Source organism: Chroicocephalus ridibundus, chromosome 7, assembly GCF_963924245.1.
Source record: "Chroicocephalus ridibundus chromosome 7, bChrRid1.1, whole genome shotgun sequence".
In the NCBI taxonomy this organism is placed as follows: domain Eukaryota; kingdom Metazoa; phylum Chordata; class Aves; order Charadriiformes; family Laridae; genus Chroicocephalus; species Chroicocephalus ridibundus.
The window spans coordinates 57,385,511-57,400,734 of NC_086290.1; the positions used below are offsets into that span (position 1 = coordinate 57,385,511).

Here is a 15,224-nt window from a genome sequence, read left to right on the forward strand (position 1 = left end):
ACAAAAATTTTATTTTTAATCATCGGAAAGGAGGAAGAAAAGGGCATGAGCCCGTTTTCTCATTTGTAAGTCTGCTTTAAGGGAAGAAGGAGGGCGATCATCAATAACGTGATTTTATTAGCTGACAGGAATGTGTCGCCTCACCAAATATTAGCTGAAGGGCAGGAACTGACAAGCGAGATCGGGAGTGTGGGAGGGAGCAAAATATCACGGCAGCAAAACTGAACTTCCTGAAGGAAATCACTTTTGGCGACCAGCCGTCCTCATGGGAATCCATAAGGTGGTCGGATTTTAATACCATGGGCTTGTCTTTCAATCTTTTATAATTACAGTTAGTCATAAATATGATGATTAGCAATAACAATGCAGCCTTTTCCCAGCTCCTCTGATTTCAAATTCCTCTTAAAATGGCTACAATTAATTACTCATATTTTCCATGCCGTCTTAGGCGTTTAACTGTGACAGTTACTCTTGCGTAGTACTGATGCTACAAAAAAGCAGTCAAAGGCAGGCTTTTAATGAACAGCAGCGTATAAAACGTCGCAGGAAATTTCCATGTTCGCTAAATGCTTGGCTATAAGTAACAATAGCCCTATGATTGCAAATAATTTTTTCCCATTTTGGTTTTGTCTTCATGGCTTGTTTCTACCAGGGGCATTTTTTTTTTGCTTTTATCTATTAATTTTCAACTGTTCTTAAGCAGAACGTGGACTGAATATCATGATGGATTTTCTTCTAGTAAAATCTTTTAGAATGCAGAACAGTTTCCCAGTAGAGAGGAAAAAGTTTGGTTGGGATGTTCAGAATACACCCAGAAAGCTCCAGAAACGAAGAAAAAAACAAACAAACCAACCAAAAGAGTGTTTCGGTATGGCAGAAAGGTGGAAGAGGAGCACAACCCACCCTTCTCCGTACTCTGAAATGCAATAATTCTCCAACACAGAGCACTGGCTGTAAGTCGGGAGCAGGGCACGAGTGTTTCTCTGGAGTACAGAACAGCCTGAGTGGTTTACGTCAGTTACGGACATCGTTGGTAAAAAGCCTGTGTGGGTAGAGTTTGGTATCTAACAGCAGGAACACAGCTGTTCTGTTCCAACTCCTTCCGATACTGTGGCCATCTTATAAAACCTTTGGCAACTCACTTCTCTTTGACACTCATCTTTGCTGCATCTGCTTTTTTTTGCAAACGGAAGGGGGGGGGGGGGGAAGTCGGCTTGGAATATTTAACGAAGCTTGAAAAAAGAAAGCCATAACGTGGTCTTTTCCCCCACCTTCAAATTAACAAAGCAGATTTTGTGCAAATGAAAGTGGTGGTGGGGGGGGAAATGCCAGCGAGTAAGGCAGCTGGAGTATGTAGATCACATTACAAACGAAGGGCTTGTTTTACAGCCATTGTCACATGTCAAGTTGATAAGCTGAACTATGGTAAAAAAAACCCCAGCGAGCCAATGATCTCTAAGATGAGACAGAGTCTCTTTACCTAATATATGCAGCTAAATATGTGTACTCCCTACATCTGCCATAGCAACAGGGAGAGAACCAGGAATTAACTGCGTTAATAAAGAAATTGAAGGGTCTCCTGTATGATACAACAAAACGCGAGAAACCTCTCGGCATCAAAGCAAAAGAAACGTAACAAAAGCACAGAGAATTATTTCAGAGCAAATCATTGAAACCAGCTGATTACCTGAGCTTGCACATCCCTGCTGTAGGGAATCCTGTAATGATGTCACAGAGTGAAGGACTAGATAAGAGAGGAGAGGAAAATCAGGGAACAATAAAAGGAGATGCCAAACCACAAACTAAACATAAGCAGGCTCAACACATAGCAAACCGCCGCTCTCGGCAAGGGCACGCTGCTCGTTTGAGTCAGTGGCATTATAAGGGCACAACCGAGGCCAAACTCTAGTCCGGCCTGTCTGTATCAGCAGGTATTAGGGTAAGAGAGAGCCACAATAAAAGCGTAATTGCAACACAGCGTTCCCCCTTTAAAGCTTAGTTCTTCTAGCTCACCTCCTGAGAAAGCAATCGATATTCTCCTAGGAACAATAAAAATCCCCTATGCAACCCTAGGAAACAGCGCACAAGTCTTCCCAGCTCTTTGGCCAAAATTTTTTGAGTTGCGCATCATATTCATGCCTCGATAATATCATCCTAATTAGGAACTTGATAACTGCTGCTTATCAATTACGCACAAACGAGCGCTTCGTTCGTAAACATTCCCAGCACCTTCCCCTAGGGACCGGCTGGGCTGCGAGGGTGGACGCTGCCACTTCCAGTAACACCTGGACTAGCACCGGGTGCAAGTCTCGCTTACTGCAACTTTAACAAAAAAAAAAAAAAAATTAAAAAAAAAAAAAACAACAAAAGACTTCCTCCTCCTCAACTCAAACAACATAGTGGAATTTTAATTACCTTGTCCTTGTTGCTGCCCTTGTGCAGGCAGGACACACTGTCCCAGCTCACCATTCAACCAGAGCTGCATACGAATAAATGGTTCTCGGCCTTTTTGGGTCAATTTACTCCATGGCTTTGGCCTGGAGAGCATGTCACTGACACTTCCTTGGGACAGCCCCAATACCTGAAGTGAAGCAACCAACAACGGCACGTTAACACATTTGACGTGGAAGGGGGGGTAATTTAAGTCACTTTGGTTTCCTTTAGTGCTATATCGCTCGAGTCACTTTTATATGGACAATTAGTAGAACTGCAAAATGACATCTGTAGGTAATGGGTGGAAATGCTTTTCTCCTGTCGTGGTTCCCTTCTGGAGCGTGGGTTTTTTCCTGCAGGAACGGAGCGGCAGCACAAACTGCAAAAGGATGGTGCGAGATTTGCATGCTTTTCATATTTTGTGTCAAATAGTTTCATCGGTTCTAACAGGAAAAACACAGAGTCCAGGCACACGCAGGCAGATAAAACAGGAAATGATTGGCACGTATTTTGTTCTCAAACAAAAATAATTGGGACTTTTGAGACTCGGCCTACATTTGGTTGAGGGTTTTTTTTGGTATGAATTATAACGATGTGTGTTTTCACCTGTAGCAGCGGCTGCGCCACGTAGGTAAATATTTAAGAATACAGCCGACTGCAGCAAAGGGGGAATTTCAGACAGGCGTAACGCAATTACTTGCCTGGAATTCAGCACAGGTACAGGGGTTAAAAATCATACTTAATGAAAGCTGCCACGGGATCTTTAATGACCCCAAGAGGTCAGGCTTTTCATTTTACATCTTCATGAAAAGGTAATAGCGCGATGCCAGCTCCTATTATACCATCGTATTGATTCAGTTCTTCATAGGAAGAAGAACCACCAGATGTCCACCACTTCTTACAGCCTGGGAGGTGTGTTCTGGTGGTCGGGGACCCCCCCCCGAAATCCCACGTGTTCAATGCTTAGGGCCCACAACGTGAGAACTCCAGAAAGCCTTATCGTGCATCGCGTATCTGTAATCAAACATTGCTTAAAACATCTCAACGCACACTAAGATACCAAGCACCAGGTGTAAGAAATGACTGAATTCTTGACTTAAGACTAAGGAGAGGTAGGGGATTTTCCATGTGTTTGTTTAAATACCCTTGTGTGCATTTCCAAATATTAAAAAAAAAGGAAAAATGCTCTTGTGTCCATTATCTTCACTTATAACAAATTTAAGACTCTCCAGTCACGACAATGGTATTACTCAAATATTCCATGAATTCATTACATTAAGCATGAAATAGTGAATCTCAATAATGTTTGCTTCAGCTTTCGATGTTTCTAAACTCGGAGGCCCCATTTCTAATTACACGTGGCTGAAGCCAGTCTTTGTATAAAACCTACGCAATTCACAAAACAGAGGGAAACTAATACTTTCCTTTGCGAGCTTATTTTTGAAATACTTAACATAACGAAGCAAAAACATTTTTCCGTAAGACATATGTGGCATATCCCCCTCCATTAAACTGAGCTCCGTGCCAACGCAAGGAGCACAGCGCACATTGACAACACTGGTGTAAGAAGAGAGAACCGGTTCTTTACCTTTTCCCCAAAGATCCTTTGGCAGATGCCATTCTTTGCTAGCTTTTCTTTGACCTGCCGCGTTAGCTCTATCGTATCCACCTCCTGGTACATATAAATCTCATACTGCTCGGGTGTCAGTGGAGGAACTGAAGGTTTGGATGGCTTTGACAAAGACACGATAGGGGATGAAGGGAGGGGGCTATTTTGTGGTGTCTCACTGCGACTCGCCCCAGTCATGCTCAATTCAGAACTCTGGGAGTACGGAGATTCAGCGTTTGGCCACTCTTTCCAATACTCTGAAGAAGATGGTCCTTGGAGCTGGCTACGATCTGGCCTAGTCTGATTGCTGACCTTTTCTTTTCCACCACTGGCTTCCTCAACTTTTACATCTTCGGGAAGAGCTGTATTTCTTCTCTCATGCTGCACAGTATTCCACCAATGGTCCTTCCAAACACCACCACGTCCCAACTCATTTTTAACATGCCTCAACATACCCTGGGCAGAATCACTTACTCCGTGAAGCTCTAACACAGGTGCCTCCTGAGGCTCCTTTTTGAGCCCAGAGAGGTTCTGCAATGCAGAGATACTGGAATCAGTGACAGCTGAATGTTTCTTCAGGGATATGGCCAAAGGAGAATAGCTGGAAACCGAAGACATTGCAGGTGTAGATACTAGTTTGGGGGACAGGATAGAAATGTCAGCTTGAGATAAAGGTGGTGTTTTTAAGGCAGGTTCAAGGGCAGCCTGCTGTGCCTCCATTTCTCGTCGGGCTTGTTGCAGAATGGATCGAATAGCATCATCAGAATTGCCACTGCTAGACGCAGAAGGCGGCTGAGCCGGCTCAGCTATGAAAAACAACCAAAAGACTAAATGCAACAGAGGAACATGCTTTATATTCAACACGTGCTACTGCAAATATTTCCCTGTCAGAAAAAGGGCTGCAATACATTTCTGGATGGGAGGGAGGAGTTTTCACTAAGCAAAGGTTCGCACTTTTCAAAATAAAGTAAGATTTCCAAAGTTCTTCACTGGAAAATTTTTAGAGTTGACAAAGTGCCGGACATTTGCACGCACAGACCCAACTGCAGAAGTCCAGCACTACTTGCATGTTTTCCACCATTGTAAAGATTTTCAAATAAATGCCTTTGAAAATCAAGCCTTCACCTCTTCCTCCCCCACCCCAAGTGGTCAATAACATTTTACAGTTCTGTTTACGAAGTTATTTAACCTTTCGCTTCTCTCTGTCTCCACAGACGAATCGTAACACACACTCAATACTGAACACAGCTGCATTCACCTGGACAGACTATTAATACCCTCTTACAATATAAATAAGGTGAGTCCTTTTAACTCCAAAAATAAAACCCACAGATTACAACAAAGCGAAAGTTTAGTAAGAGACTTCATTGTTTCATTTGACAAGCTAAATATGCTCCTGCTTCCCGTTTTCTTGTTCTGTGGTCCCAACCACTGAAATAAACGGCTCTACAAACATGGGGCTGACGCCTGGCCATCACTCTCGGCCTTATCCGAAGCCCCAGAATGGAGCCACGGGCGCTTTCAGAAGAGATAACACCTAAACGCAGTATGTCAGTGGTGAACCAGGACTCGTGTGGCTGAGCTGCAGCAGTCAGGGATGAGCAGCGACTGGAACGTGGGTGCAGCACTATCTCTGCGGGGGGTTTTGCAATGGCGTCTGTTTCCATTTAAGTTAGTCTCCACTGAGGTCCCCAGTGCTTGAAAACCAGTTCCTCTGAAAGCTACGCTACAACGAATGGGGAAAGTGAAGCCCTGGACAGTAACAGGGAACCCCTACACTGCAAGAAGTGGCCTCAAAGTGAAATAAGATTTAAAACATGCTGTATTATTTTAGAAATTTTATGCCTCATCTGAATACATTTCCAAATTTGCCTCCCTACATTCCTTCCTGTCACACACTATAAAATACAAGAAAAGCTAAGAAACGGGGAAAAAAGACACTGGGACCATCTCTTCTGTTTTATCTACTGGTTTCATAGGGAGTTTTGAGGCTGAATTAGTGTTTGAAAGGAACTCTGAGATTCTCAGCTGACACACGCTACTGAACAACGTGCTTGCAGTTTCCTGCACACAGCCCACATTCTTCTCTATGTAACCATTGCTTGTATAAGCCATGTTAGTTAAATCATATATTAACTAGTCTTTTGTGTTTCGCCATGAGATTAGCTTAGTTTTCATTTAAAAGCAGCTATCCAGAACTGTAAATCAATATTTACTTTAAAAAACGCAACAGAAGTAACGCGCAGTGCTCTCTACTTCAGCATTAGCCCTTGGGCTGTACTGGAAACACTTTCGAAGTGGGAGGGCCATGGAGTAGACAGAAATGTTAACTACACGACAGCACACAATGAGAAATTAAACTTATCTCGGGCTAAGATGTTAAACTCATGATGCTTTGGGGAAAAGAAATGCTTTTTGGACTGGCCAATTCATTCACTGAATACATTCTGTAACCAAGAATAAAGTCATAGGAAGGTTAGAACTGGGTTTGCCTACATTACAGTTTCAGTACATGATGTCCACAGCACAACAGGCCAGATCCTGACCTTCACCCCGACAAATCCATTCCGTTCCCTCTCCCATGGGGCCTGAGTTAGACAGAGGAGAAGAGAAAGCAGGAGCCGTTCCCTTTCCAAGGAGCAAACCGGTAGAAGAAAGGATGTTGCCGGTTTGTCCTGCGGGGCGACTGCCTGCGGGTCTGGCGTGGTGTAAAGGCGGCAGGGCGCTGCACTTGGGAAAAAGGAGTTTAGAAATCCCACAGCATCGCTCCCCCGGGAGCAGGGCAGAGCAGAGCGGGCAGAGCGCTGAGCAGAGACCCCGCCAAGCCGTGACATGTGTAGCCTTAACTTGGGCTGCCTTATAGACAGAAACAACTCCACTCAATAAATAAATAAATAATTAAAAAAAGCTCTTCAAACCTACATTCGAGGTTTTAACAATATAATTAACTGACCAGAAAGCTCATGGTAATTGTTTTAATTAAATTCTGAACTAAAAGGAACAAGAGACAAAATGAGACCGTACCTGTTTTCTGTACTTGCAGCTCCCTTTTGGCTTGTTCGAGAATGGATTTGATGGCTTCATCAGAGCCAGTCTCTGTGGTTCGGATTCTTGTGGTTATATTACCTGAAGGGGAAAACAACACTAATGACAACGGGAAAACTTCGATTTGTTTGGTTGTTTTTTAACACAAAGACAGACAGTATACCGCGATGCGCCGCCAGCATGACCTGACGGCGGTTTACGCAGGGCCTTTACCGACATTCACAACACCAAGGTACTTAAACATAATAAAGGATAAATACCCTCATTGTGGGAAAGCCTGCCCGCTAGCTGCACTGCAACGACGAGAACACTGACAGCATCAGAGGAAGAACTAGGGGGTCGTATATGCCTTTTCCAGGGTGACATATATAGGTCCATTTTTTCCCTTTCCTTTTTTTTGGAGGGGGAGAGGAAACAGGAGGGAAAAGAACCGGAGGGGAAAGGAAGAAAGCTAAAAACGTAAGATCAGGAATCACCTTAAAAATTGCATCAGCTGCTAGGCGAAGTAGGATGAGCATACATTCAGCCCAAAACAGAATTAAAAAGTAACTAGGCAAAAATAATTTTTAACTTTCTAGAGGTTAATACATTAAGAGAAACAGTCATTTAAACGCAGATACCATTTGAAGTACTCTCCAGCTAAGAGCTATGACTTGGTTGTTTGGTTTTGTTTTGGTTCTTTTTAACCACTAAGGGGAAGAAAAGGAGGGAAAACGACAACTGCGAATGCGACTGCACTTAGCTGCATTCTTCATTACGAGATGATCAGTTGTAAGTGAGCTAGACGATTCCTGACTGGAGTCAAAAGAAGCACAGAGTTTCAGGGCACCTGCTTTTGTTTTTCCTTCTCCCTCTTGTATTGCTAAAGGAAAAATTCTGCAACTAATCTATAATGAAGAAAAACGTTCGTACTTCCTGTTCAGTGGTAATTTATCGATCTGGTGTTCGCTTATCTTGTTATCTTTTTCTGACACCACACTGGAGTATCACGCTAATTTAACAGCGTATTAAAGCGTAGTTGTCAACATAAGCCCCATGAGAAGAAAGAAGTAAACCTAGAGCAGAAGCAGTATGCGACTGATGTTGGATTATACGTAATTGTGCAACTTTCTCCCTCCAAAATCGCAAAAATAGCAAAGAGAGCATTTCAATAGGTCTGATGATTCGATAAAGCCACTTCTATCACTTCTCTCGTTTTTTCTGCGTAGGCAGTGAGGTTGGGAGTGGAAAAAGTACCCAAACAGCGTTACGTTAGTACAGCAGCAGCAGAATTAGAAAAAGCAAAGTGTTCATCTAACCCATGGTTTGTTTTATACTTACTGTCTGTTTTTCTATCAGATTCCAGGCCAGAATCAAACTGCACAGTTTTAAGGAAACACACAGCTAAAGCACACTCCACTCCCTAGGTATTGACTGCAAAGAAAAACACCTGCCTGTGACGTACCTTCAGACCCATTTCTTCGTTTCGGTACTTCCTGAAATAGTCTGTTCAGGTTCTGGCCTGGATTCTCTGTTGAAAAACAAGTTTGGTAAGAACAAAACAATCAGGGGATGGTTGCTCTGACATCACGGGCTGTGTGACATGAGAAGCCAGCAGCCTGTCTCCGGAGGCGAGGGTTCCAGCGGTCCTCGCCCCCTGGAGCCTTTGCCTGAGCGCTGGAGGAGCTGGCCGCTTGGGAAGAAGCAAGGCTGGCTGATTTGTTAATAAAGATTACAGCTACGTTCGGAAAGGAGATTAGACAGATATAAATAAATGTCTAGAGACACCAAAAATGAAGAGGTTAAAGATGGGCAGATAATCCCCTCAAGTACAACCATCAAAAGGAAGAACAGCTATAAATCTAACAGTGTGCGCTTTCAATTAAACAAAATCTAGGAAAATCCTGCCTGTCCTTTCCAATATTTCTTGACTGTAAACAACTTACTCTTCAGTTTCCCTAAATGTAAATCTCAGTCTTCGCTTAAGATGAATCACAATGAAATGCATGTTACTTCTTAAAATCACTGCCTTAAATATGCAAAGCTGCTTTAAATTAGGATTGTTTTTTAATTACTCATGCATCACCTATGAAGTTTTGTCAAAACACTTTGGAAAAAAAAGTCACACAAGACACAACAAAAGTCTGGCCTCAATAAACACCCCCAAATAAAAATTTTCAAGCATTTCTGAGGGCTGACACCCTCGGTAGCTACTGGCCCCTTTCAGCCGGTAGTCAGCTGTGACACAGAGCTATTGGGAAGCGCGGGGTGGAAGCGTCCCTGCTGCTCGCTCCTGCTGACAAACTCCAGTCAGCGGCTAAAAAAAGCAGAAGCAAAGATACTAACCTGCTCGGGTGCCGAAAAGCAGCGTTAGAAAGCTGCACTTTCTGTACCTGACATCTGATTGAGATGAAAACAGTAGCAACGCACAAGCAGCCCCGTACGGGGGAGGCTTCCGATTTTTAACATTCGTAACTAACAGGAAAACAGGGCAAGACCCTCGGCCGGCGAGCGCTTACCTCTTTGTCTACCCTGGATGCTGCGAAGAGCCAAGATGTTCTGCTCGTCCGAGAGGAACTGCTTCATCTTATGAAATGGCTCCTTGCCTCTCACAGTCAGTTTATTCCATGGCTTTGGCCGGGCTAGTATCTCGCTCACAGACCCTTGCGACAGTCCCAACACATAATGTCCAAATATCCGCTGTCCGATATTGTGCTTGATCAACTGCTCTTTCACCTGACGTGCAATTTCGGCCGTGTCTATCTCCTCGCCTTCAGAGATGCTCCCAGCACTTTCTGACTGGCTGGGAGACGGGGCCATGCCATTTACGTCCGGACTTTGTTGTAACGGACTTTGGGAAGATATGGAGTTTGTGCTGTATGGACCTGTTGAAAAAATCATGCTTGTGCTTCCTGCTTCCTGCATTGCCTTGGAGTAGAAGGACTGCATTAGCTGTCGCTGGAGGAGAGAGTTTAGTGCAAATTTTCCTGTGGAGGCCAGGGGTAAGCTGGGGCTCGCCAGGGATGAGCTGAAAAAGTCTTGACTTAAACCCGTTGGTGAGAACTGGTGTGTACCATTAGTATTGGAAGCCTGCTCCCCCGCGTTGCGGAGCAACTGAGAAGGAGGGGAGGCCGGCAAGGTTGCAGGACGCTGACTCTCAGGCTGGTCTTTCCCTTTTCTCCTGGCTGACCCTACAAGGAAGGTCAAACATAATGCATTATGGGGGATCAAAGAGGGAAAAACCAAGATAAAAAAAAATGCAAAGTTTGCCCCGCAAAGGGAAAAAGTGCAGATTTCCAAGGGCCAATGAAGTGGCGGTGGGATTTTTTGTTTTCGTTTTGTTTTTGGTTTTGTTTTCTTTTTTTTTTTTCATAATTGAAATTTTAATAAGCCAAACAAGGCCCCCAAAACAAACAACATGCATTTCATGTTTGCACCTTTCTTGTATGTTGCAGCCTGGAGAATCCCCCTTACAAACATTAAAACTAGAACAAATACATGAAGTGCAGTTACACATTTAAAATAAAGGCAGTTACAGACAGCAAGTCTCTTGTCTCTCATTCAAGACAGTACTCATTGGACCTGACTGAACCCAAATGCAGCAAACATTTACATTTTGGAACAAACCAATTTGAATAAAGGAATCACTGTTAGGTGGATGCACCAAGATCACTCAGTTAAAGTCACAAAACGCTTCAGAATTCAGTAATCCCAGGGCCAGTGGCAACTTTTAACTTCCTTGCAGCTGCAAAAACCATAAGCATTCAAGGATCTGGAAATTCCATGACTTGCCATTTAAAAAATGTGCACACAAGATGTAAAAAGCCCACATTAGGAAAGCCAAATGGCGCAAACACCTTGCTAAAAAGAAAGTATTTTGTTTTTCCAAGCTGACCTGCTGGTAGTATATCTAAGTGTATCAGACAGGAGGATTATTGTGTTCTACATGCAAACATTTTGCATAACATTGTGTGGGGGGAAAGAGACTTCTGGTGCCACGGATGAATTTGTTCCCAAAACACAAGACAGCCTCAAACGCTACCACTCGGTACATCTCGTAATGCCTCTCTTTCCTAGCCTTTAAAGACTCTCTGAGGTCTCCAAGTTTTCTTTTATTATCCAGCCTATAAAACTGCAGAAATCACACATTATTCGGTGTTCCTGTTGCCTGTTCATCTTTCCGACATGCATTAGCTCAGCCATTCATCTCTCACTCAGCCCTCCCTCCCTTTACAAGACAGCAAACAAACCAGAAGAGCCGAAAATCGTGTCAACCTACCACTCAGGTCACTATTTGTGATACGCAGCGTGGCGTTCTCGGACTGCAAGGAGCGGTTCTTCTCCAGCAGCAGCACCTCCAGCGGTTTAGAGGCATCCTAAAGAAAATCAAAGTGGGAGGTTTGTTTCTCAAAGCATTGAGAGTCTCACTCAGGCACTAGAAAGGATTTCAGGAGAAGAAAACAAGTGCTCATCTCTGCTCTGAAGGCAGCTAGGGAATTCACCATGCATATATTTGCAGGAATCGCTCAGTGTTCCCGCCTGAGCCGCGGAAGAGATTCACTGTTTAATTTTCACTGTAAATCATTCAGCAATTCTGCATTATTTCAAAATGTGTAACGGCACATTCTCTTAATCCTACTTATTTTAAAATGGTACCGGCACACTTCCAATTTAAAAGCTGTAGATTTCTTTTCATCTGATTAAAATACGAGTTAAGATTATATTATTATTTTAGGTCAACTGACCCAAGTTAAGCATTTCATTGAAATGCTGCGTTCCAGCACAAACAGTTTGTTCAAAAATAAAATCAGTCACAGAAACCTGACATTTACCTTCCACTAAGTACCTGACCCTTGATCATTAAAAAACACGTTGAAAATTAATCCCAGTATATTGATATTTAGTTGAGATTTCAGAAGCAGGAATTTAATTCATAACCTTTAAACTTAAGTAAGATTAATTTGCTGGAATAGCAGAGCTTTCTCCTGCTTTCTCAGTACAAAAAGGTTTCTTTTCTTTCATGAACATTATTTTCAAGGCTAACAAAGACTTAAAAATGCTAAAATCCTTGCTCAGCGCACTGCCAGTACAAGAAACATGCAAATCTCAGCGTGGCTGTACACTGACTCTAGTGTCTTTAAAAGACTCAACTTCACAACACTACAGTTATCCACTCCAGCACAGCCGAGACGTCATTCTTTGTCCTTGACCACTTAAAAGAAATTAACAGGCAAAACCTGTTCAGTTCGGCTTTTTACATAAAAAAAAATAATCAGGAAAACAATGATGAACCTCTATGTCGCAACATCAACAGGAAATTCTCCGTGCCAACACCAACGAATTGCAAGACAAGATTTTCGCTCGTTAACTGAACTGCTGAAGGAATTAAGAAAACAAAAGTAGGTTCAGTACCTGCGCACCAGAGCTTTCAGATGGTGCAAACTCCATGGATTTCAATATACTGTGGAAGGCAGAAAAAAGATTATTTTCTATTTCTTCTTTTCATAACAACCCCACTAATGAGCATTAACATTATCATTTCCCACTCCGAAGCGACACTACAAGTGGTAACAACTTTCCTTGCAGTAACACAGCCTCATAATGAATATAGAATAACTATTCAAACTGGTTATTGGATAAGAAAATTTTCTCGAGCATCATCTAAATCATTGCGTATGCAATCCCACCAGGCCAGTTTACAGCGTAAATTTAAAGGTTAATAAGGATATAACATTTTAAGCTGTCAGAAGGGATATAAATTTTTCTGCGAAGCTTGAAGGGAATAAAGGTTGTAGCAAAGCAACAAAACGGGGGAATCACCAGCACAGTTCCAGTACTTTATATAATATACACCAGCTCACATATCAAGGCAAATATGCACAAATAATCTGCCCGACCAAGACACTACAGGCTAAAAGGCAGTTTTTCATTTTAATAACCTCCCAGCTCTATGGCAGAGGGAAGACACAATGGCACAATATTTCTTAAGAAATATGAAAGATCCAAATATTTATAAGTACATGAAGAGAAGAATCTGATAGTCTCATTGTCAATATTTTATATAAATACTGAGCGGTCAAAGGACATCTCCCTTCAAAGTCTTGCAGTTAGAGCTGTATTGTCTGGCAAACGAGATCCTTACAGGAATATGAACTTATTACTGTACTTTGACTTATAATTTTTTTTAAATAGTCTTGCTGCAGGCAGGACGCTAAGTTCCTCAGACTGAAGCAATAAATGATTTCAGCTTCTCATTGCACAAGGATGACATTAATTTGTTGAAGAAAAATACATAAACAGATATAGATAGTGTTTATACAGCATTTTTCACATATAAAACACCAGGAACTTTGTGAGGCAAGTAGAATATGTTTAACCATATATATTAAATGTGGAAACTGAGTCAAAAAAGGCAGAAGGCCAGTATTAACACGTAGGGACTAGTTCTGGATGCCCCCAGGAGTCAGCCGGGCACCCAGCACCCAGCAACTGCCGCGGACCACGTGGCGTCCAGCTCCTCTATAAATCTGTCCGTGCATTAATCCAGAATTAGATGCCCATTAAGTGGCGTTCTGGAAATCAGCGGCCTCGGTGACTCATTCAAGATCACACAAAGTCATAGCAAGTCCAAGAAAAAAAAATAATAAAAGTCGTTCTGAGGCAGAAACCTCGTGCATTTTCACTGCATACCTCATCGCATACAGTGTTAATTCTGACAGGCACGCCTACAAATATAAAAATAAATAAATTCTGGCCATCAGTTTCATCAGACAGCGTCATTGTATGACACCTCTCGCCAGCAGAAATCGCTGTAGATTACAGCCATCATCCAACACACAAGCACAGAAAGTAATGCTGTTAAGACTGTTTTACGTGGGCACAACAGCTCGCCCGCAGGCAAAAGTGCCTCTTTTCTGCCATTAATGGAGTCGTGCCAGTCAAGGAGAGAGGTTGTGCAGCAAGTAATGGGCCACGTTCTCGAGATCCTGGCATTACATGGACATCACAGACATGTGTACTCAGGGATTTCTCGGGACACCTCTTCAGAGGCACAGTGTGTCCACTGGGACTGCAAGGTGCTGGGGGGGATAAAGGCACAGAGACCCATCGAGGGAAACCCCAGTCGCTGCTGGGAACTGTTTCCATCCTCCCATGGATTCTGCAGAGGATGGCCTCTGAAAGGATACCAAGTCGTAACGTAGGGCCTCATGATGGTTGAATAAGGAGAGTTATCTGAATTTTAAAAAAACAATTTGTAACAGCAAATGATCACGCGGCAAACTTCCCAAGGCACATCACAGGTGTTTCTCCCATTTCCGATCCGCAGCGCACTCGTGACGCCGGTCTCCCAGTAATCCCCACTTACCACACTTGGCTTTGCCATGCAGAGTGTTCCTGGAGGATACCAACCGCCTTCCTTCGGGACAGGACTAAACCAGAAGCAGCCGCACGCTCTCGCAGGAGCGGCCGCGACGTGCTCTGGCCGCCACCCGTGCTGCCTACAGAACCTGACTGAAATCCATCGGAAGGGCAAAGTAAGCCTGAAGGTATTTAATGTGTGCATCGGGCTCTCGGCACCAAAAGTCTGGCTTTAGAGCTCTGGTCCTGCTGTGCCCTGGCACTTGCAGAGGCTGCTCTACCAACGCATTTTGGGGACCTTCCGAAAGGATCCTGAACCTGCATTTTTCAGCGAGCTCGGAGCAGGCACATGTATTCAAACCCTGCCTGGAAACTTACTGACCTCTGCCTACATCAAAGTGGATTCTATGCTACACGAAACAGCCTTCTGGCAATTTCACAGGCAATTTCCTATATACTTCAAACCCAAAATACACTAAAAACCAGGCTGATGGTATCTTGAATTGCCCTTGGAGGAGTATTCACTAGAGCGGGTTCATTTTTTCAAAAAATGTGAAAGTTAAACATGTCAAAACCGGCCCTCCAAATGTGTCACAGAAGAGACATTTTCCTCAGGAATATGAGGAAGCAAAATGTTTCCCTTTGGATTCCAGGAATATCTTCGCCCATGAGATCTGCCCGACTCAATCTGCTGCTCCAGATCAAGTTCGCTGCTTTTTAAAGGAATGATCTCGTGACTTGAATCTGCACATCTAAGACGACTTGAAAGATCTTACTCTAAAGCAAAGTGTGCACTGGG

General features: G+C 43.2%; 1 protein-coding gene across 6 annotated transcripts in view; it reads right to left on the bottom strand.

Annotated features, from left to right (window-relative positions):
* CUX1 (cut like homeobox 1) overlaps positions 1-15,224 on the bottom strand; it is a 280,930-nt gene that overhangs the window by 66,191 nt on the left and 199,515 nt on the right. For 2 of the 6 annotated variants that reach the window (XM_063341496.1, XM_063341498.1), the window contains 8 exons: positions 12,479-12,527; positions 11,346-11,442; positions 9,586-10,257; positions 8,532-8,597; positions 7,067-7,168; positions 4,022-4,848; positions 2,416-2,581; positions 1,688-1,744 (listed from right to left, as the gene is read on the bottom strand). In XM_063341496.1, the coding sequence (XP_063197566.1) occupies positions 1,688-1,744; positions 2,416-2,581; positions 4,022-4,848; positions 7,067-7,168; positions 8,532-8,597; positions 9,586-10,257; positions 11,346-11,442; positions 12,479-12,527 (2,036 nt within the window). The remainder of the gene's footprint in view (positions 1-1,687; positions 1,745-2,415; positions 2,582-4,021; positions 4,849-7,066; positions 7,169-8,531; positions 8,598-9,585; positions 10,258-11,345; positions 11,443-12,478; positions 12,528-15,224) is intronic. The other 4 variants (XM_063341497.1, XM_063341499.1, XM_063341500.1 and 1 more) reach the window with 4 other exon arrangements.